Source organism: Phascolarctos cinereus, unplaced genomic scaffold, assembly GCF_003287225.1.
Source record: "Phascolarctos cinereus isolate Bilbo 61053 unplaced genomic scaffold, phaCin_HiC Scaffold_3;HRSCAF=262, whole genome shotgun sequence".
Classification (NCBI taxonomy): Eukaryota; Metazoa; Chordata; class Mammalia; order Diprotodontia; family Phascolarctidae; genus Phascolarctos; species Phascolarctos cinereus.
Window position 1 is genome coordinate 86,162,351 of NW_027555736.1, and position 24,186 is coordinate 86,186,536.

Genomic DNA, 24,186 nt, shown 5'->3' on the forward strand with positions numbered 1-24,186 from the left:
ACTGTACATTCCCTTGTCTAGTCTGACCTTCACAAGTGAGAGATTTTCAAGTATTTCAAAGACTAACTGGGCAGAACAGAATACAACAAAATAGACTGCACCTATTCCTCCAGAGGCCCAAGTAAAGGTTTCTGAAACTATCTGCTTATTCCCCCAAAGACTGATCTTCCATAATTAGAACGGACCTAAACAAAGCAAAGGGATGAGACATGAATAGAAATTATTGTAGTGTGAGCTAGAATGAAGTAAGTCGAGGGGACAGGTCAAAGAGGAAGAGGCAAGAAAGAGACAGGGACAGAAGGACCCCTTCTAGCTGGGAAATCTTGAAGGCATCCCCAGGGATTAATTCTTAATAGCCTATACATCTGACCTGGGCAATAAAAGAAGGGAAAGATTTCAACAGTCAGAAACGTGGGGGGAGTCTGTTCTAGGCCCAGAGAACAGGTAAAATACAAAAATGCATAGAGGCCAGAGAAGGCAGGGCAAAATTACAAAATGGTTAGGAGTCCATAGAGGGAAGTAGTGAAAGCCTTGAATGTCAGAGTCAGAGTTTATATCATTTCCTGTGTGCAGTAGGTAGCCAGGGAAGGTTTCTGAATAGGAGAGTGGTGGACTTGCAGATTATGAAGATTACAATGGCAGTGATGAAGAATGTACTGGAGAAAGGGGAGATGGAAGGTAGGGAGAGCAAGCAGGAGAGTAGTAAAATAGTCCAGAAAAGAAGTGGGTAATTGGGACTTAAATGAGAGTGAAGGTAGCAGAATTGTCAGTTAAGAAATGGAAAGGAAAGATATCGTGTAGGTAGAATCCGTAAGGCATGTCAACTAACTGGCAAAGAAGCAAATTTCAGCTCAATAAAAAGAAAACCTCCCTAAAAATGAAAATTATCCAGAAGTAAAATGGCTGGCCTTGAGGCAAGGAGTGGGTGGCCCTATTACTGGAAGTCTGTAACAAGCAAAGGCTCGATGACCATGTATCAGGATTATGGCAGAAAGTATAAATGTGCAGGAATGGGTTAGACTAGATGGCCTCTCCATCACTGAGACTCTGTGAGTCTGTCACTGAGAAATGACTCAGAGCAAGCAGAGTGAAGCTTGCTCTATGCTGTCCCTCACGATAGCAGTTCTGATACCCTATATGTGCCTTGCACATTATACAGTTCTTACAAAGCACTTGCACATCTATTATTTCATTTGAACCTCACAACAACTGTGAAATACACAGAGAAGGTACTATCCCCTTAGTTTTACAGTTGAGGAAACTGAGGCCGAGGAGGTAGTTTCACAGTGTCAGAGCTAGAAGAGAAACCCGTCTTTTCAGTAATTCCTCCATGCTGCTTCCTGTCCCACCCCCCACCCTCACCTGAAACTGATCCATACCGAGTGGAAAATTTACACAGGACTGGCAGTAAGGGGTTAAAAATACTCATTTCAGCTCTTCCCCATATGAGTAATAAAATTATAAATATAAGAAAAACATTATATATACCTGTGAAGGTGGATCAGACAGAGGAGACCGTTTTGGCGACTTTTTCACCCTAAATGTATCACTGGAAACAAAATTTAAAATGTAAACACAACAAACAGAGGCACAGAGAACCTGTCACATCGAGATACAAAGCAGACTACAACCACTGTTCCTGCTAGCCCATACTGCTCCATACTCCCATGTGCACCACACCAGCTTTACAGAAATATACTCTCCTGAAAATAAATTGTGTTTTTAGCAACTACTGCTAATTTGTTCCCCAAGGAAAAGTAACATAAAGCTGCATCAATAACAAAGGGATGCCATTTTGGAGAAGGGATCCAGAAAGTGAAGCTGATTTAGGCTAGACTTAAGCCATACTTTCAAAAAGCTTTAGCCAATTAATATAGTTGTCTTATAAAAGAACATCAAACCGAGGGAAGGGAGGATTGATGGGCTTGCCTAACTTTTAAAACATTCTCTCTTTAGTAGATGCGTCATTTTGGATTTCCTGAATATTGCCTTGCTTGACTTCACAATGCACTTATGAAGGAGGTGTTATGTACTCCTTTTATAGTTGGCTGGCCAGGGTAGAGCTCACACCCAGACTGCCAGGGAGCAGCAGCAATCAGTCACAAAACTGGAAGTGAGGGCTAGCAAGCGCTTACAAAGAATATTTAGAGGATCTCCTTAGCTGAAGAACTATTTCACTCTATCCACATGTACACACCTATATGTATGCACAAATGTATGTACATCTATATGTATATTTATATTTGTGATCTCATTTCTCTCAGAGGGAATAAGTGTGATGCTAGAGACTGCTCACATCAGCTTGCAAGAGGCAATTTTCAGTGTGAGCATTTACACCTTGGAAACTGGTAAACACTACAAATCAGGGTTTGATTTATTATTTTATTGATTGTCTTGACTTAATAAAGTAACAGAGAAAATGTTAATGATGTAGATAAGACTTAAAAGTGTGTCATTTATTGATTGATTCGTTTGGAGAGCTAGTTAAGCACTCATCAGCACACCACTGACCTTGACAAAAGGTAGCAAGATCAACTAGATGACTTCTCAAGATCCCATACAGATATACTGATTACACTGGAGTAGTTTCAGATTCTGGACTTCCTAGCAATTCAATTCACCAAGAACCTAGACATGTGCAAGGCCACCCATTCACCAAACACCTGCTATAAGACAGGTACCATGTAAGCTTAGGAGGAGGTAGAGCCCAAAATTACATCTCTCAGAATACTGGGAGATAGATACAGAAAAGGAAAGAGTCCAGGAAGTAGACAATAATCTATTAATATACTTGGGTATATACATATAGCTCGGTTAAATACATCAGGTCATTTTTAAGCAAGTAGAGAATCAATTTTCACATTCTGTGGCACAGCCTTAAGAAACAGTATTATATATGCACCTAAGAGTTGGGCTGTGACTACACAAGGGAACTAATAGCTATATTCATCCTAATCCCTTTTTAATTCTCCCCCCTTTTCTTAGGTGTGACTTCTGGCAATCAGGTTCTTCATTTTCTTTCAACCAAAATATTCCAACAATGGCATTGTTACATTAAAAATAAAACACTACAGCAATAGCACTTTCCCTGAGAGCAATCGAAAGAAAGGTCTGTATATATTTTTTTCAGGCATAAAAATATACATATTATATATGCATATTCTTTATGTCTTAAAAGTGTTTCTGAAGGATTAACAGAAGTCCCTTTAGCAGAAGAGAACCAGATAAAAGAAAGTATCCTCCCCCAGGGCTTTGCATGGGGTTGCCAGGTACTTGCTTAAGATGGTGCTGGTTTTCATAATTAAGGAAGGGCAGAAAGAGAAGCTACCTCCCTCTTATTCACAGCTGAGCTGTTTGATAGAGCTCTGTGGGCCAGGGCTTAGCAGCAACAGCTTAGAGTTGGTCAGCTCTGCTTTTATAAAAACCTAGCATGACCATACATGGATGCCAAGGATGCATTCCAACTAACAGCCTGTCAGTGTCTTCAACGACAAGGAGGGGAATGTATGAAGGGCTGTGGATTGCTCTAACATCCGTGCACATCATATTTAAAAAAGGAAAAAAAAATATTTCTGGCTTAAGGGCTCAGCATCTTCCAGATCTGTGAATTTTTTTATCAGTTTGAAATTACTAAAACATTTCAACTCTACCCATTAACAAGAACAAACCCTACTCAAGGGCTGGCTATGAACCCAAAACTACGGATTCAAATATTGGTAGACAGTTGTCAGTTGAGCCACGGTGTTATCCAAAGCAATCTTCCACCCATCCAATTGATGATGAAAGGAAAAAAATGCAAAGAAAAAAAATAAGAGAGCATGATAACATCAAATAAGGAGAGAAAAAAGTTTCACTCCCAGCAAGCAGGCAAGCAATTTCACTTGTGCTAATCATGACAAATAAGAAAAATGACTCCCACTAATATGAAGCCCCATGCCCCATAATTCCCCATCATGCCACAGAAACATATATGGAACACCCGTGAACTATAAACAAGGAGAGCATAGAAGCCAGAAATAAATGGGTATGAGAGATGGGGGTGAAGAGGGGAAGCCGTTTTTAGCATAAGAATCTGATACCATTAAGTTTACTTACAACAGAGAACATACAGACATCACATCTTCTACCATCCTAAGACAAAAAAGACAAAGAAAAAGAGAGACAGACAGAAGGAACTGACAAAAAAGATAAATCTGCAGACAACTGGTTATTAATGTGTTAGGAAAAAATCACCATCCACTGTGAAGACTGCCGGAAAAGCTACAAACATTTAAGATTGTGGGGGGGAGGGGAGCCCTCTGGGAAGGTCTTGATTTAAGCCTTCTGGTGTTTCTCGGCAGATCTTTAGGGCATTTCCCAAGCCATAGGGTGCCTTGTGTGCACAGGAAATGACACTCGGGAGGCAGGAGTGTGAGACTGCTTAGAGTAGCTCCATCTTGTTTTGGCCTGCTTTTTTTCTGCCTTTTGTGGTAGCTCCAATGCCTGGTACATAGCAGACGCTTAATAATGCATGTTGGATTGACTTGTTGACTTGGCGACGCATGCTCACAAGCTACCAAGGAGATCAATAGTGGGACCAGGGATAATAAGATGATGCACAAAGAATCCGTTTTCTTTTAGCTTATGTCAGTTCCGTTGATCCCTTGTCCTTCCCTCTCCTCACCAAAAACTCCCTTCCCCAAAAAGAAAAGAAGAGAATTGGTGTCAGGCATTTCGGATGACAAGAACATGCCTTCCTTCCATTTGCAGCTTGGGGCACAATTGCTCCTAGCCACTGATTCTAATTCTCTAAAAAAAAAGTTGTGTTTGGGTAAACAGAGATAGGAAACATCATCATCTGTTTCCCAACTTGTCTGATCCTGCTCTGCTGCTAAAGGTGATCTCAAGGCTGTCTCCTCTTAGATCTAAATACAGTCCTGAGACGTTCTGAGTGCCTGGCCATGGTTCAGACCTCAGACTGAGTAGGACACCTGTTCTCTATTCAAGGCCAGCGGCTGTCCTTTGTTTCGTGGCCGCCCAGAGTGATGACTGGACCCCAAGGAATTGTGAAATCCTCAAAGATCCCAGGCATGGAACCCCACTGGAGGAAAAGGTCAAGGCTCCTAAGCAGATAACAGCGCTAGATGTACATCCAATACATTTACTAAGGTGCCAGCTGGCCTCTGAATCTGGCATATATGTCAGTGTGAATTCCTCTTAGGGGCAGTGATTGGGACTGACCCTGTGATTTCAAGGATAGAGGGAACTCAAAAGATCACAGATAGAGTGATAGAAAGGACCTTGGAGGCCACTGAGTACAACCCCCTTATTTTACAGGTGAAGAAACTGAGACACAGAAATGTGACTTGCCTGAGGTCATACTGCTAGGCAGCTGGGTGGCACAGAAGATGAAGTGCTTGACTTGGAGTCAGGAAGACTTGAGCTCAAATCTGGACTCAAGTCACTTAGTAGCTGTAAGTGGGCATATCACTTAACCTGTATCTGTCTCAGTTTCCTCATCTATATACTGGGGATAATAACATCTACTCTTCCCAAGGATTGTCGTGAGGATAAAATTAGATAATATTTATACAACACTTAGCAAACCTTAAAGCACTATATGTAAATTCTAGCTAGCTAAGTAGCTATAGTAGTAGTAGTAGTAGTAGTAGTAGAGTAGTAGTAGCAGCAGCAGCAGCAGCAGTCAAAGTGGTAGTGGGGATGGCAGAATTACCACCACCACCACTACTACTACTACCACCAGGACTACCATGACTACCACTACTACTACTACCACCACTACTACCACTACTACTACCACTACTACTACTACTACTACTACTACTACTACTACTACTACTAATCTGAGGTAGGATCTGAACCCACGTTTCCCTGACTCCCAAACTATTTACTACACAATAAATAATGTCTCTACCAATGCAAGACTGGCCCTTCTCTACAACTTGTAGTCTTATATAGTTGACTAGAGAGCTCACCATATTTAATATAAATCTAAATTTAAAAGTACATAACTTCTAGTAGTTATTTTTAATAGTCTGACAGAATTTGGCCAAGACTGTCCCTTCCTTCAAAGTTTTATTTGTGCCATTTGGACAACTAGGGTTTTGAACTTTTGATTTCGAGGGACTTTAGGGTGGGAAGGTGCCAAGCTGCTGGTCCTAGAAGTCCAAGGGGAAATGGTGAATTTTTTTTTCTCAGATCAAAGAGAGTGAATAAAGTTCAACAGCTGGGTCCATAACAGAGACAATTCCTTGCCTTCTCAGAGAAGAATCACTGCAAAAAAAAAACATTACTAGCATTGTACAGGTGATGAATATGTCCAGGCATCCTAGTCACTAAGCCATTCCAGGAAACAAATTTATACATGGAATAGCCAAGAGGGGGCATAGGCGAAGGTGAGAAAGTTTTTCTTCTGGAACCTACTGCACAGAGAAACTGTTTCTTTCCTAAAGGATCCAGTGTTTGTCCTCTATAAAGACATCAGCTATCACACAGATGAGAGTTAGGACCCCAGCCAAAAGTAAATAAAATCTTAAAAACGCTAACTTATTAAGACAAAAGCTCCGGGATCCAACCTCTAAGGAATCTCTTGACGGTATTTCTTAGATGTGCATCCTTTACATTATTGGGAAAATGCCATGACAATTGCTGCAAAGAACAGGATAAGGTATTCTACTTGTCCAATACCATTTCTATAAGGATAGATGGTCAGGCCAAAAGCCTTCATAAATGTAGCCAGACACCAAGATGTGAATCACTCTAATATCTGTTACCCGCTCTAAAATCCTGATCCAACTCTACCCTTGAACTTACGTCTTTAGAGGCGTCTTCTTTTTCTTTGCAGGCTTGTTTAGGTTGTCTCCTTCCACTCCATTGGTTTCAACAGCATTGGCTGGGATCTCAAAAGAAGCTGAGGACTTAGAAGGTGAGCTAGGGATCTTAGAAGATGTCTTAAAAGGGTCAATGGAGTCATCACAGATGTCAGCATCAAAGTTGTATGTCTGTTGGGGCAGTTTGGGAGACTCTTGTATTTTCGTAGTGGAAGAAAAGGGGTTAAAGTTGGGATCATCCCATTTATCTATATCAAAGGTATAGGAGCCTTTGGAGATAGGGATTTCATTAGGGTCAACAGGGGACTTAGTGGGTGAGGCAGGAGCATTATCAAGTTTTTCCACCGTCTTTTTAGTCTTTGGCCTCCTAAGTGGCATCTTGGCAACTGGCTTTTTACCTATCTTTTTGGGAGGAGGGGGGTTTTCCAGTTGGTCGTCCCAACTTCCTTTATCTTCAGAATAGTCAAACTCCAGCCTTACAGAGAGCCCTTTGGCTGGGGAGTTCTCCTGACCTCCAGTGTCAGATGGTGTCACCTCTACTGCCTCTGGGGCTGTGGTCAGAGGCAATGTCTTTTTCCCAATCAGGGGTGAGTTCTGCACTTTGCTGTTGCCTGTTTTAGGTGGAATATCCCCTTCGGCACTATCAGGGTCCAGGGGATAGGCTGCTTTGGATCCAACAGTAGTCTCCAGGGGGCTCTCCTCTGACAACTCTGGTCCTGAACCGTTTATCTTACCCAATTCCGTTTTTGTTTCAGATGCTGGGTTTTCCTCACTGATAACAGGACTCTCTTCCACTGGGTCTTGTTGTGTTTCCTTTACCAGTGGTGTTTCTGTGGGTTTTTTGGTGGTCTGTTTCTTTTTTAAGGAAGGGGGCCTGGGTTTTTTAGTTCTTTTAAGGGTACTGGAAGCGCTGGTCGTACCCGTGCTGTAGGCATCAGCTGCTACTGCCCCTGCCTCGTTATTCTCCAGAGAGGCACCACCAGCACCATCAAAGTCACTAGCTTGCAAACTGAGAGATCGGGATAAGGTAGATCTGGAGACTGGGACAGAGTCTGTCGATTTTCTCCGGACATTCACTTTGGAGTCCCGATTCTTGGCATCTGAGGAGCTGGGTTCCAAGGTCTGTAAAGTATCTATCACCTCGATGTTATCGAAGTCCAAGTTATATGTCCCGCTGCTGGCTATTGGTTTGTCCTCGTCAAAGACAGTGGAGAAAGAATGAGATGGAGGACGGAAAGGGCTTCCTTCCACTGATTCACTATGTGGCACATCTGTGATGGAAACGGTCTCAGCACACAGCCCTGTGGAAACAGAGACAAATAGGTCACACTTAAGAAGATATTCAACATTGACTTCTCCTTTCTTTCCCTCAGCCAGAATTCTAAGTCTTCCGAGCTAGTAAGGACATTTCAAAGCAACAGCATCAGCTCAAAAGGGGATGCAGCTCTTTTTCATGGGCCCACTGGATGCCTACTAGGTTGGGCTCCAAGATTTTGAGATTCCATTTTTCCAAGTTAATAAATAAACGATTTCAAGCAAGTTCTAAAGAGAGGAAATAATGAATTGCCCACAAGAAACTACAAAATATGTATCCAGCAATCTGAAAGAGCATAATTTCTTAGCTCAGATATCCCATAGCTGAATACCTAGTCATAAGAGGGAAGAGACTATAAGCTTGGGGTTTCCACATTAAAACTTGGATCAAGTAACTTCTGAATAGTAACCTAGAGGCCAAAGAGTCCTTACAGGCGTCTTTCTATCTGTAGCCATGTAGATCTCTCTTTGAAATTGGGAGCACTCAATGTACCTGCAATTAGCCCCAGTAGCACATAATGTGGATTTTTTTTTTAAATTGAGGCATGATGACCTCCATTGTAGTAATGTTTTCTCCAAACTACTGAAATACTGTAATGACCTTAATTTTTAATGGGAGAATTTTATTATTTGGTTCACTATCACATAGCTTAAGATACTGAAAGACAAAATCTTGTCCTCTAAAATATAATTTTATGTAAAAATGACCTTCTCTAGCCTCTCTATAAAAAGACATTGGTTCTATCTTCCAATATTACCATGTTAAAGTGTTTTCCCCATACTAAAAATCCAATTTACACAAGTGTTAACCTTAGAGAAATTGCCAATTTTCCTCATTCAGAAAAAAAATACAAGTTTGAAATCAACAACAACAACAAAATTATACAATCACTGTTCTTTGCCAATGCATACCCATTTGGGGTAAAAGTGATATTATATACTAAAAAGGGGATATCTCTATGTTTTTCCATATAGTCTCAGAAAATTCTCCTAGTCTAGGCCTCTCAAAGAATGATTTACTAAGAGGGCCACAAGGTAGTGTGGGAAAGAAGGAAAGCAAGGGAACAGGCTATGGAAATAACAGACCATGAATTAATATGCTTTTGCTCAATCATGAAATATCATGAAAGCTGCATTCTTTTATACACATACATAAGATAACCTGAAGCTATAATGGTCCTCCGCCATATGGCCTAACTTCTCTTGGGAGTGAAGATAACCACAAATTGCACTTATTATCAGTGAAAACTCCCACAATTAAAAAGATCTGTTCTGTGCAGATAGAAAAGCTCACAGAAGAATAATTATTAATCCAATATCTAGTAGGACAGGGTGGGAGGTTAGCAGTGAAGCTTAACAGATTCTAAATGTAACATGATGGCTATGCAATAGTAAAAATAATTATCATTCCATTAGGACCCCAGCCCAGAAAACCCAAATAAAATGCTCCTTGTAGCCAATTCCGACTTCCACATTTGGGTCCAGCTGAATTGAATTGGATAAGGTTAGCTTAAAGTGGCTTAGGATGGTCCTTGGATGCATCCAACCCTACATCGTCAGGTGCAAGTGACAAACTTTGTCAGCTCTTGGCCATGCAACCTGAGAAAAGGTGGATCTTCTTTAAACCCCTCACAAATTTCTCAGTATTGGTGCTAGTCAAAAATACCACACCACCTCCCAAAAGTAAATATGCAGACATATAGTCACAAGATAAAACAGAAGAAAAGAGAAGATGCTCACAGGAGAGTCAACAATCCAATGTGGAGTATACCTTTGGCTGAATCAACACAACATGAGAAAAAACGGTCAATTCAGACAGTTCAGTAATAAAAAACAGACTCCCAAAATCAAGCTAGTGGCTTAGCGTTGCATATATCAATCTACTGGTTGTTTACATGACTCCTACCCAAAAGAAATATATAACCTAGTTCATGGAGATAACACGGACCCAACCTATACCTGAATATCTGAAACAACTAGAGAACAAGCCCACAGAAATGCATAGTGATGCCTCAGTTTTCTAGAATTGTTGGTTGGATGGTGGATTCTGGATACATAATTTTTCCCTTCTGTTAATCACTAACACTTTTAAAAAATAAAATACCATTTTTTTCTAAAAATCCATTATACATTTCTTTGTCTTAGTAAAGAATATGCTGAACATAATATACCCTTTTCTAGATGTCTCACAATCATTATTATGAATAGTGATACTTGTATTTGCCTGTAACAGCAATGCCCTCGGGGGCTACTGAAAAGCACAGGACTCAATTTGTCTTGATACTGAAACGCTCTGCTGGCCTAGTGGATATTTCTTTTGTCTCTATCACCATAGTTACTCATTTTTAGCAGTCATTTCTTACTTTGCTCAGTGGGTCTGCTGCTCACTTCCTTGTTCCACACTACCTGCTACCACCATCGGTCCAATTATCCAGAAAGCTCGAAGTTATCTCTGACTCTTTTCTTTTCCTTATCTCCTCCCCCAGGTGAGATTCATCTTTTCTGCCTATTGAGTAAGCAGCCTTCCCCTCTGTCACACTTTTCCCTCTTGTCTGCTGTTTTCACTATTGTCTATTTTCTTCTTTTCCTGCTTTTTGTACCAGCTTTTCACCACCTACAGCCATAGCTGGCCAATGAAAGTCCTTTCCCGTGGTGAGTGATTCCAGCGCTCGTCGAGTCATCTTCACATCTTGGCTTAATTTCAGCTATTTCTGTCACTGATTTGAACAGCCATTCATCTGAGTTTGCTATAGCTGTTCTGGGTCACTAAGGGTTCAGCAATAAAAATGGCCACTAAGTAAATGAAGTGTTACTAAATGCCCTGCATAGCATGGTGCTGACTGAATACATAAGCATGGTCAGTTGACAGGTAAGTTCTGAAAATCTCTGATTCCATGATTCAGTTTTGTTCGGATCAGTATAAGTATCACCTTTACTTTAGAAGCACAAATTCCAATCACTGAAAACTTTTATCTTCAGATAACGATTTTTAATTCAATGTTACTCTTCTGAGAAGAGGCATATTATGCCTAGATTTGTTGAGAAGAGCTTTGAGAGCTATGAATCTATTTAATATTATATAGATATTTGCCTTATGTTGTATAAAAATAACTTGTTCTACATTATAGGAATTTGAAGAGGGAGAGTCATTAACTTCATCTTAGCTTTCTGATGCCTCCTCTTCTTTCAAGGCTCAGCTCAAGCATCACTTCCTCCCCAAAACCTTTACTAATCCCGACTCTTCCTCCATCCTTAGAATGTGAGCTCCATGTTTTGTTTTGCTTTTTGCTTTTGATTGTATCTTAGCCCTTACGATAGTGCCTGGCACACAGTAAGCACTTAATAATTGCTTATGGACTAACAGACTCAGCTCAAAGTGTTTTCTCACCTCTTCAAATGTGACTAGAGAATCTCATCAGGAACTCTGTTTTGATGCCATCACATCCTAATTTATACTATATTTATCTCTGTGAAGCTCACATCCCTCCCTTCCTTCCAAAAGAATGGAAGCTCCTTGAGGATAGGGACTATGATATGTTTTATTTCAGTATTCCCAGTGCCTAGGACAGTGTCTTTCTATTAATAGTAAGCATGTAATAAATGTTTGTCTTCGAATTTGAATTTTGTTGTTGTTCGGTCATTTCAGTTGTTTCTGACTCTGAGACTCCATTTGAGGTTTTCCTTTCAAAGACACTGGCGTGCCATGTCCTTCTCCAGCTCATTTTATAGATGAGGAACTGAAGCAAACAGGGTTAAGTGACTTGCCCAGAGTCACACAGCTACTAAGTGTCTGAGGCTGGATCTGAACTCGCAAAGATGAGTCTTCCTGACTCCGGGCCCAAAACTCTATCCACTGCACCACCTAGAGGGCCCCTAGCTGATTCTGAATAATCAAGATAAGTTCTCATTTACATTATTACAAGCTGGCATTACTATGCCTCACGGTGGAGTAGTTACCATTTCTATAATAAACAGCTAGAAAAGTCTAGTTTATGTTTATTACAGTATTTTGAAGATACGCTTAAATTCACCTTAATTACTGATTTCCCTTATAACTTTTGTTTTTCAGTGATAGGGAGAGCAGCATCAATGAATTCAAACTTTGGAGTCTTCTTCCTCCCTCAGCCAATTCTACATACAACCCTAAATCACTGAATCAATTAGCTGACCAGCAACAAAATATTAAGCATCTACTGTACGATGTACCTGCAGAGAAATACAAAAGAAGTAGTATGACCTACTTCTTGCCTTCCTAGACTTTATAATCTAATTAGGGGCAGGGACAAATTATTCATTTGCAAGGATTAGAGAGATATTAAATACTAAACTGTGTGCTACTAATTAAAAGTGAACTGGGGATTTTTAAAAGGGAGACTTAAAAAGAATCAGTCAATTTTAGAAGGGATGTGAGAAGACAGGCAAACCAACAGAGTGGAGGTGGAGATGTGAATTAGTCTAATCACTTGGGAAAACAATTAATAATTATGTGAGAAAATTCACTACATTTTTCATGCTTTTTGAACCAGACATCCCACTATTTGAAATATATCCCAATGAGGTCAGCGATGGAAAGAAACTAAGACCCCATGTATACTCATTTGCTCTGACATAATGGGAAAAAAAACCCACCTGGAAACACAGAGCCTGTGTATCAATCAAGGAACAGCTAAACAAGTTGTACTATATGACTGTAATGGAATATTATTGTGCCATAAAACTGATGACTGTTAGGAATTCATAAAAATATGGGGAAATTGATCCTAAGTGATTCAGAGAAAACAGAACCAAGAAGATAAAATATACGACTACAATAATGTAAAAGAAACGCTAAAAAGCAAAAGGACTCAAATTAATTGCAATGAACTCTGTGGGTTCCAAAGGGCAAAGGATGAAACCCTATCTCTCCTCTCAGTAGAGAGGTGGGCGACCACAAGTACAGAATGTTGCATGTGCTATCACATTTTAGGGGTTCCATTAGTTCTGTTTAACTGTCTTTTCCCTTCTCTACAAAGGAGGATTCAGTGAAGGGAATATATTAGAAAAGGGTGAAGATAAAAAAAAATCCAAAAGATTATCAAATTTTAAGTGGAAGGAAATAAAATTGAGTTAATGAGAAAAATTAAAACTGCATTAAAAGAGAACAATGGAGGACACAGGTGTGGAACAAGGCCTTTAAGACAACATTTCACAGAAAAACTGAATCTTGGATTTGAAAGCAACCTTTAGAAGTCATCTGGTCCAACCCATTCCTGAAAAAAAGTCCTCAACAACATCCCCAACAAAGAGTCACCCACTCTTTGCTTTGAGACCTACAGTGTGGAAGAACTCATTACCTCCAGAGGTGACCCATTCCACACTTAAATATCTCTGTTTTAAGCTGATCCTTACATCAAGTTAAAATTTGTTTCAATTAAAGTCTTACCTATTGCTCCAAGTTCTGCCCTATGGAGGTACGCCAATTTACTACAGGAGGCATTACTAGGCCTCAAGGTGGAGCATTTATCATTTCTACAATAAGCAGCTGGAAAAATCTGGCTCATATTTATTGAAGTGTTTTGAAGATATGCTTAAATTCACTTCTCCACAAGACAGCCTATCAAATTCTTGAGGATAGCTATACTGTACCCCTTATATCTTCTCTACTCCAGGTTAAATGTCCAGAGTCAACAGCTCACGTGGCACATTCTCCAGGCTCTTTACCAGAGGTGGGGAACCTATGGCATTGAGTCCTTCTAGGTCCTGGAGTGCAGTCTTTTGACCAAGTCCAAGTTTTACAGAACAAATCCTTTTATGAAGGGGATTTGTTCTGGGAAGTTTGGATACAGTCAAAGGGCTGTGCTTGAGGACTTAGAGACTAAGTGGGGCCTCCAGGCCACAGGCTCCCCACCCCAGCTCTCTACCATCCTGGCTGCCCTTTTATTGATGTTCTCCATTTCGTTGGAAGGGGGAAAGCATTTATTAAGCCCCTACTATGTGCCAGGCATTGTGCTAGGTCTTTGCAAATGTTATCTCATTTGATTCTCATAACAACCCTGTGAGGCAGGCACTATCATTAGCCCCTTTAGAGTTGGGGAAACTGAGGCAAACAGGTTAAGTGACTTCAACAGAGAGGGAGGTGCTATTATCATCCCCATTTTACAGTTGAAGAAACTGAGGCAGATGATGAGTAAATGATTTGCCAAGGGACACACAGCTAACAAGTTTCTGAGGCTGGACTTGAAATCAGGTCTTCCTGACTCCAGGCCCAGTACTTTATCCATTGAGTGATCTACCTGCCTTTGGCAACGTCGTCTCTAAAATGTGGTGTCCTGAACTGGATGGATGTAGCACTCCAGGGATGGTCAGATCAAGGCAAAGCACTGCAGTACAATCACCTTCCCCACACTGGTAGCTAGGCTTCCCTTAATGCAGTCACATATTGCATTAGCATTCGCAAACTCATATTGAGCTTGCAAGCCACTCTAACTCCCCAGATCATCTTCAGACACACTGTTATCTAGGCATGCCTCCCATGTTTTATTTGTGAAGCTGAGATGTTTCTTTTTTTTTTTACCTTAAGCTAAGACTTTTGCATTTATCGTTACTAAATTTCATCTTATTTTATTCAGCGCAATGTTCCAACTTGTCGAGGTCATCACTGACATCTAGCTTGTTAGTTATCTCTCCCAGCTGTGCCTCATCAGTAAACCTGATAAACGCGCCATCATGCCTTGATCAAATCATTGAAAAAACCAATCAGTATCTCAGGGCCAAGCTCAGAACCCTGGGACGCTCCGCTATGGAACTCCCTTCTAAGCGATACAGAACCACACACCAGTCACTACTTTTTGAGTCTGACTGTTTAGACCAGGGGTGTGAAGTTTGGATTCAGTCAAAGGGATGCACTTGAGGACCTTGAGGGCCACAAGTAGCCTCAAGGCCGCAAGGTCCCCACCCCTGGTTTAGGCGTTTATGAGTCCACACAAGGCACCAACATCTAGTCCATATCTCTCCATCTTTTCTACAAGAACAGCATGAGAGGCTTCATCAAATGCTTTGCTACTGTATTGATAGCATTCCCTGACCTGCCACTTTAGTAATCCTGTCAAAAAAGGAAAGGAGGTTAGGCTGGTAAGGTTTGTTCTTGTTGAAACCATGCTGGTTTTCTCTGATTAAGACTTCTTTTTTCTAGATATTCACTCACTGGCTTTTTAATAACATATTATATAGTTTTGCCAGGAATTGGAGTCAACTCACTGGCTTACAATTTGCAAGCTCTGTTCTTTCTCATTTTATTTCCCCTCTCCTCTCTTTCTTCGTTCTCTCTTTTTCTTTCCTTTCTCTCTTCACCTTACCTTCCTTCCTTCCTTCTCCTTTCATAAGACATCTGCCTCTAATATTTGTTGTCTAGACAGGCAAGCAGCAGGAGGGAGAGTATATTAGTGAAAAGAACATTAGCAAAGGTAAGAAAGAAGAAATGAGCTGTCATGAGATGGTGATCAGACAAAGAGGAAACAGACGAGCCAAGAAGCTATATGAACACTGTTTTCCAGACAGAACGGACTGCTCTCTGCAACCCAAAGATGAACCACATTTTCAAACACCTTTTCCTTTGCTTACCTTGCTTCAGAAACCTGGAGGGCCTTTTTTGCCTACTGAAGTATTAATTCAATTCAGATTGCTATTTCCTGACAAAGCTTTCCCTCAAGCCTAGACCTCACATATGAATGAATGAATGAATAAGCATTTATCAAGAGCCTATTACGTGCCAAGCACTGGGGATATAAATACACAGGGAGACAGCCTTTGCCCTAGGGAGCTTGCCCTGTCATAGGCAGAGACCACACTCATGGAGGGGGGTGGTCAGGGAAAGGAGTTCTAGTCTGGGGAGCCAGAGGGACTGGGATTGGGACCATAGGAAAGGCAGTTGACTGTCATGCCCTTTCCAGAGACCACTGTCATACTGATTTTATTAATATTCCCTTATAGCAAGAGGTGAAAAGATGGGAGTTTGGGCATGGGAAGAAAGGAAAATAAACCACATACAGTGACAGGACAAATTTCCCATAGCAGGTGATTGGATGGGATATGAAACATAGTCTGGGGATGGCTAGATTTACTAGGTATATGAGTTTGTACTTACCAATCAGACAGTTGAGCCCCAGGGGGGAGTTCCAAATCTGAACGAATTTGGGGAAGGAGATGGGTAAGGGTGGTCTCTGAAGGCCAAATCCAGGGGGTAGCATCTCATTTTGCACCTCATCTGTGCTAAGACTGTAAACTCTACAATTTGGCTTGGTCTCAGGAACAAGATGCCCTTCCCAGGATTAACTGATCACCAGAAATCTCCTCCTGCTGCTGTTTTCCTCAGCCTTGGCTACACTCAATACCTTCCCATCTTCCAGAGTCTCCTTTCCTCTCTGACTGGAGGGCTGGAAGGCAGAGTACAAAACTCCACCCAAAGCCTTCTTTTAGACAGAGCAGAACCTGGACTTCACAGATCACCCACTCTGCCTCTGCAGCTTGGCTGGTTCTCAACTCCAGAGACAAGATGCCCCAAGCCAGACACTTCCTGGTGGCCTGTTCCCTCCCCCCTTCCAGCTTTGTCTTGTATGTTGGCTTACCCCATTAGACTGTAAGCTCCTTGAGGGCAGGGGGCAGGGATGTCTTTCTTTTCTTCTTTGTATTCCCAGCACAGTGCCTGGCACATAGTAGGCACAATAAATATTTATTGGATTGAATTTTCTCCCAGTGTCTAGCAAGGTGCTTAATAAATGTTTACTGAATAAGGTAGGAAAATAAAATATGACTGAAGATTTATTCCATTAAGCCAGACAGGTGAAGAGAGGTGAAGGAAGCATGTAGAGTCCCCTGAAAGTGAAGCAGCAGCACACTTCTGAATCCCACAGTGCTTAGCAGACATTACACTTAGCCATCTGTTCATTTTTTTCCCCAAGAACAAAATGCTGCTCAGCGCCTTGCTATGATTTTCTTGTCTGGACCTGACATCCACTAATTAAATCATCATATACTACAAAACACATTTTAAATGTGTTACTAGCAATGCTCGGAGGATGTCACTTTAAATGCTTCATTTTGGTGTGATAATGACCTATTAATATTTTGTTTAGGTAAAACATGTAAGAATAACTAGCAATTTACATAGGACTTTAAGGTTTGCAAAGTGCTTTACCTACCGTTAACCCATTTGATTTTCATGACAAATGAACCCAGGGATGTAGGTGTTACTAATAGTCCCATTTTACAGATGAGAAAATTGAGGTTGAGAAAGTTAAGTGACTTGCCCAGGGTCACACAGCTAGTGAAAGTGTCTGAGGCAGAATTGGAATCAGATCTTCCTAACTAGAAACTGTATCCACTATGCCACCTAGTTTATATCCCCTATAAGAAGATGTCCTTATAGAACTGGAAATTTAAACTGTGATGTTCTAAGTGTAATTCTAAATAAGAATGTCAGAGTTTGATCCCAAACTTCTCATTAATACCCTCAACAAACATCCACATATATTTATTTCATTTCTTTGTATCAACACAGTGCCTGGCAGAGGCTTAACAAATACTTGTTGAATGACTGAATTAATGAATGGTATAGTATAAAATAAAGTACCAACTATGTCCCAGGTACTATGCTAGATTCTGAGTTCACTCTCTCTCACTCTCTCTCTCTCTCTCTCTCTCTCTCTCTCTCACACACACACACACACACACACACACACACACACACACACACACACGCACTCACGCACGCATGCGCACTGATCCCTGCTTTCAAGGAGCTGATGTGCTGTGGTATGTCTTTTGTCATAAGTGCCTTCTGCTCTAGGTATGGGTTACTATCTAAAGCTGATGAATGAGTCAGCTTATGCAGCTCACATTCTGAAAGATTAATTAGGGATTTTCTGCTACCAGAAAAAAAAATGTTTTTAATTTGATTTTTTTCAGTCCTGAATTTTCTTCCTCCTACCTTCCCCTCCTCGCATTGAAAAACAAAACCTGTTACAATATGTATGGTTAAGTACAACAAATTCCTGTGCTAGCCATGTCAAAAAAAAAAAAGAAATATGCCTGAATTTGCACTCCAATTACTTCTGTATTTGGAAGTATACAGCATGTGGAAATAAATACGACTTAAAAGGAAGTGTGTGGTTAATTTCAAACATTTGCAGAAAAACTTGCAGGAACCCTGGGATATGGAAGAAAGTTAAGCCCAAATTTCTACTCTATCCAATGCTAATAAGGTGTAACTCATCTAATCTGATTGAATTTTTTTTTTCTCCAAAGGCAACATCTATCACCCTCCTTTGACTGTTGTTAATTAGAGCTCATCTTGATAGCTGAGCTGCTCACCTTTCCCTCAACAGACAATTTGCAGGAATGGGATTGTGCATTTGGTCATGAGTCTTAGAAGGGATCTATGCACATATCACATAAATCCCCTTCAATTGACAATTGATTTCTACTTGGCCACAACATTTCATTCACCCCAAATCTAGTGCTCACTTCTACTCAGAGCATGGTATGGTTGAAAGAATAATAGTCCCGAAGTCAAGAGACTTCAAGGTTCTGGTGCTGGGTCTGCCGCTGAGCAGTTCAGTAACCCTAAGCAAGCCACTTAATTTCTCTGCAATCCAGTTTCTCCATCTGTAAAATGAGAGGCCTGAATTCTCTCTCTAGCTCTCAAATTTTATAGGCACCCCAATAATACTATTATTGGGAACATACCTTAAATATGTTAGTAAAAAGAAAAAAAAGGGTTGTCTGATCAAATATATTCATAGCAGCCATTTGCAATTGCTAAATAAAGAAATGGGCAACTATGTGGCATAGTAGATAGAGCGCCAGGCCAGCAGTCAGGGAGATTCATCTTCCCAAGTTCAAATCTAGTCTCAGACACTTACTAGCTGTGTGACTCTGGACATGTCACTTCACCTTGTTTGCCTCAGTTTCCTCATCTGTAAAATGAGCTGGAAAAGGAAATGACAAATTATTCCAATATCTCTGGCAAGAAAACCTCAAATGGGGGTCACAAAGTCAGACATGAGTGAAACAACTGAACAACAGATAGATAGAGATAAATAGATAGACAGATAGATAGATAGATAAAACTCGAAGTGACCTAATGTTTAACAATGGCAGAATGGCTGCATATGTCGTGGCACCTTGATGGAATGGAATACAGGCAATAACAAAACTAAGGCTGGCAAATATGAGAGATACAAAGGTATCTCAAAAGATCTTTATGTTTTTAGGACCTTTTGCAAAATGAAGAAAGCAGAACCAGAAGAAGAAAGAAACACTTTAATGATGGCTCTATATGGGGAAAAGTAAAGGACAACAGAGAAAAAATACTGATGAAAATTAAAATATGACTCAAGGTATGACACATTATGGGTTGAAATGAGTTCATTGAAATGTAAATATTTGCTAAGTTAACTAGTTAATATTTAATAAAGCTTATGATAAAAAAAATTCATATATAAATAAAATGAATGTCTCCCAGAATAAGTTAAAGCTGTATAAGGAAATTATTCAACGATATTCTGTTTCTAAAATGAATGATCTAATATTCAAAAAAGAAAGTCCCATTTTCTAACTGTGTGAATAATCTCCTACTGCAATTATTTAAATGTGAATACATACTAGAAAAGCCTCAAAAGTATTTAGATCAATTAGCTCTAAATAAAACATTATTCAGTGTTACTTTCTGTTTGAATGATCCAGAACCTACTCATGTCATTCTTTGGCTCACCAGCTTATTCAGTCCCAGTCATGTTCTTACCATTGATACTGATGCCAAGGAGAGTTTTAACATCTTAAAAATATCTTTAAAAGATTTTATAAAAAGACATTTGAAAGATTTTAAAAATTTTGATATTTTTATCACAGGGCAAAGAAAATCCTTGAGCATCATTTTGGAATTAAAAAACCTAACTCTAGAATTTTGACTCATTATTACTATTATTAGTTATGACAATTATAATAATAATAGCATTTATATAATGCTTTAAGGTTCTCAAGGGTCTTTACAAATATTATCTCATTTATCCTCACAATAACCTTGGGAGGTAGGTGCTATTACTGCAAACAGGGTTAAGTGACTTGCCCAGAGTCACAGAACTAGTACAAGTCTGAGGCCAGATTTGAACTCATGTCTCTGTGACTCCAAGTTTAGAAGTCTAGCCACTATGCCACTTAGCTGCCTCAAAAATTGTTATAATGCAGTTTTTAGGATCATAGAATCTAGAGCTAGCAGGGAAGCTAAAGGACAACCAGTTCAAGCCTTCATTTTAAAGATTAGGAAAGAGAAGCCCAGAAAACTTACTGGACTTGGCCTATGTTATCCTGGTAGTAAGCTGTAGAGATGGGATTCAAATTCAGGTCAAGACTCTTTCCACCATTTCTAGGTGATAATAGCTGGACACCTAGGGCTATTAGGTGGTGCCATAGTGCACAGAGTCCTGGGCCTGTAGTCAAGAAGACTCATCTTTGTGAATTCAAATCTGGCCTCAGACATTTACTAGCTGTGTGACCCTGGGCAAGTCACTTAATCCTGTTTGCCTCAGTTTCCTCATCTGTAAAAGGAGCTGGAGAAGGAAATGGCAAACCACTCTAGTATCTTTGCCAATAAAACCCTAAATGGGGTCACAAAGAGTTGGACACAACTGAAAAAATATTTTGTTAAATATTTTTTAAAAAATGAAATTATGTGTAACGTGTACACTGGTACACAGGAACCAGACAGGGTAGTTGTGAGGATCCCGTAAAATGATACAGGAAAAGTGGTCCATAAACTTTTAAAGTGCTACACAAAGGCCAATGGTAATTATTTTTATTGCTTCCTATAAATTATTCAGTTTTTACACATTTAAGAAATGGCATCCCAGAAGTGGGGTTGAGAGGGAGGCTGGTAGCCTGTGTCTGGTTTTACCACTTTATAGAATCACGAGAAGAAATTATATGCCAAGGAGAGTCAAGAACCCTTCCATAGGCAACAAGCTTCTCAGGCGGTAAAGGCTGGTCCTCATCTAAGGGTTTCTGGAATGGCAGGTGATACACTTGAAAACTCATGGTTCTAAGGGAGAGGTTTCTACAACTAGAGAAACATATAGAACTTGTCAGAGAAAGCCAGAAAAGAGAATATCCTCATTATATACTCCGAGGTCATGGATCACTGGGACAGCGAGATGATGTGATAGAACGCTGCTTAGAATCAGGACACTTAGACAACTACTAGCGGTGTGATCCTAAGCAAGTCGATTAACCTCCCTGACACTCAGTGTCTTCTTCTGTGAAATGGACATAATGATAATAGCACCATCCTCACAAGTCTGCCATAATGAGCAAATGAAACAAAGTATGTAATAAGCTTTATAAACCTTAAAGCTCTCTATAAATGCTAGTTATTTCTGAGGCAAAATGGAGGTCACCATATTTGTATTGGTTTTGCATTCCTATCCAACATCCCTCAAAAATTCCATTTGAGGGGCAGCTAGGTGGCTCAGTGGATAGAGCACTGGCCCTGGATTCAGGAGGACCTGAGTTCAAATCCGGCCTCAGACACATAACACTTACTAGCTGTATGACTCTGGGCAAGTCACTTAACCCCACTGCCTAGCCAAAGCAAAACAAAACAGAACAATAAAACAAACCCCCCCCAAAAAAAATCCCATTTGCACAGTTTTGGATTATTGACAATCACAATTATACTCTAGCCTCTGGGGTAATGAAAGAACATTGCCAGCTAGCATTCCCTGAGTGTCCGTAAGAGGTGCCGTGTGTTATCTGGCCTCCTGGGCACATAGGACAGCTGGGGCAAAGACAGCTTCGTATTACTCGGCTGTCTCTCCATTTCCCCTCTGGCTGTCTGCTGACTAATAAGTTCTTCCTTAGGCTGGAAGACCACAGAATGTTAGAGCTAAGAAAGGAACAACGGCTTCACTAACAGCAGACTGGGGTGAATAGGGCCATAAATCTTACAGGCGTGTATGCATCCCCAAAGGCACCTGGTCTCACCAGGTAGTGGAAGCGAGAAGGCCAGTCTGAAGCAGAAAGGCAGAGGGAGTGTGTAGGGGTGGGGAAAGGGGAACACTTGGGAACCCACAGCAATGGGGGGCAGGTAATGGCCCACAAAGAATATTCCTCCATCTCTACTTGGGAATGCCTGAAAATCAACCCAAAGAGCTCCCTCTTTAGCACAGGGTTTTGATTCTAGTTAAATGCAAGTTTCTCTCCACCCATAACATTTTGAGCTGTCATCAATCATTTACATCTTAAAGAAATAAGGTTCAGATAATTTCTAAGAACAGGTTTTGATAGGGTAAAGACAAGAGCACAATAGGTAATTTGGGGGTTACTTCTGAGTTTAATGGGTTACATACCAACTCAACACCAGCACATGATCAAAAATTATTTATCTAGAAGTGGTAGTTAGAGATAGGGAAATGAACATTTGGAGAAAGGTAGACTGGTCACGTAGAGAAGGAGAGATAATAGATGGAAGACTAGAGTTTTTCACTGGTTTCTATGAAATGGTTAAAGGCTCGGAGGAAGGCTTCAAACAGAATCGGTAGGCTCTTTAGAGAGGATTTATGGGAGGTCACGTGAAACAGGAGATGTGGCATGAATGGGTTGCAATCAGCATGCATAAAGGGAGTACTTATGAGCATGAGATAATGCATTCACCAAAGGATCAAATAATAAGACAGAAAGGAGGAACTCCATGGCAAATAATCATAATTTTAACAACAATGACATTTAGATATGGCACTTTAAGGTTTGCAAAACACTTTATATGTAAATTGTAATTTAGTCCTCACAATGCTAGAAGGTAGGTATTATTATTATTATTAGCCCCACTTTACAGATGAAGAAATTGAGTCAGATAGCAGTTAACTGACTTGCCAAGGGTCACACAACTAATTAGTGGCAGTGGCAGAATTTGAACTCAGGTCTTCTCAACTCCAAGTCCAGAGCTCTATCTACTCCCCCAACTAGCAACACAGTCTCAATAGAATTACAGAGATGGAAGGGACCTCAGAAGCTGTCTGCTTCAAGGAGAACCCACTCTGTCCTGAAGCAACTGATTTCCACTTTGGTTTTGTTAGTGGGAAATTGCTTTTCCTGTATCAAATTTAAATCTACCTCTCTGCATCTTCCATCCACTGCTCCCACTCTGGGGTCAGAATAACCTTTGTGAAGAACAAAGTACTGGAATAGTTATGACTGTGTCTGGTGCTGGCTTGACTCCAGAAACGAAGTAGCCTCAGATTTAACGGTAGTAGGTAAAAAGCACTGATGATCAAAAGGCCAGCCCATAAAGGAGAAAGCACCGTGCTTTATGGTGGATGTTATTTGGAGTTTGGTTTTGATACAGTAAATCACAACAGTGTAAGGATGTCATACGGTCTATGCATACACATTAACAAGGTCATAAAATGTGAATTCTTCACTCCCAATAATTAGACTCCCTCTCCATTTTTCCCACCTGCACAGAAAGTGCCCAACCCTCTTCCCACTTCAGCAAGAGCCCCCTTTGGCACCTAACCTCCCTTCATCTCCTTCAGGGACACCAACGGATGGTACACTGTGTACTGGGCCTTGTCATCTCCTCCTAACCCATTAAACATCCCAGTTCTTTGGGAGAAAATGTCAGACAATAGCAGTGTGTATGGAAATGGGATCTCTTGTCTGTACTATCTGTGAAAAGGAACCCGGGGCTTTGTACTTTGTGGTCACACTCTTATAAATCAATTAGATTACAGAGGCATTTAACAGAAACCTGAAAGCCATTGGGAATATTGCTGATGCTCTGGTGCACCATCCTTTTTCATAGGCTGGTGAGGACAAGGCTTCAGCAACATATAAACCTCAAAAAACCTGATAAAGAGAAAAGGCAATGGTAAAATGGGCTTTGGAGTCAATGTTTTTAATGATTAATTCATGCCATACCGCTGTCTAGAAGGTTTTTATGATTTGTGGGAGATGACCAAAGCTTATAAAGTCAAGAAATAAACCTCATTCCCTCTGGATGGAGGGAGTTAAG

General features: G+C 40.5%; 1 protein-coding gene across 5 annotated transcripts in view; it reads right to left on the reverse strand.

Moving 5' to 3' along the window:
- Positions 1–24,186, reverse strand: part of TACC2 (transforming acidic coiled-coil containing protein 2) — a 302,620-nt gene that overhangs the window by 45,438 nt on the left and 232,996 nt on the right. For 3 of the 5 annotated variants that reach the window (XM_078151015.1, XM_020979220.2, XM_020979218.2), the window contains exons 11-13: positions 6,814–8,131; positions 4,096–4,131; positions 1,489–1,549 (exon numbers count right to left, since the gene is read on the reverse strand). In XM_078151015.1, coding sequence (XP_078007141.1) covers positions 1,489–1,549; positions 4,096–4,131; positions 6,814–8,131 — 1,415 coding nt within the window. The remainder of the gene's footprint in view (positions 1–1,488; positions 1,550–4,095; positions 4,132–6,813; positions 8,132–24,186) is intronic. The other 2 variants (XM_020979219.2, XM_020979221.2) reach the window with 1 other exon arrangement.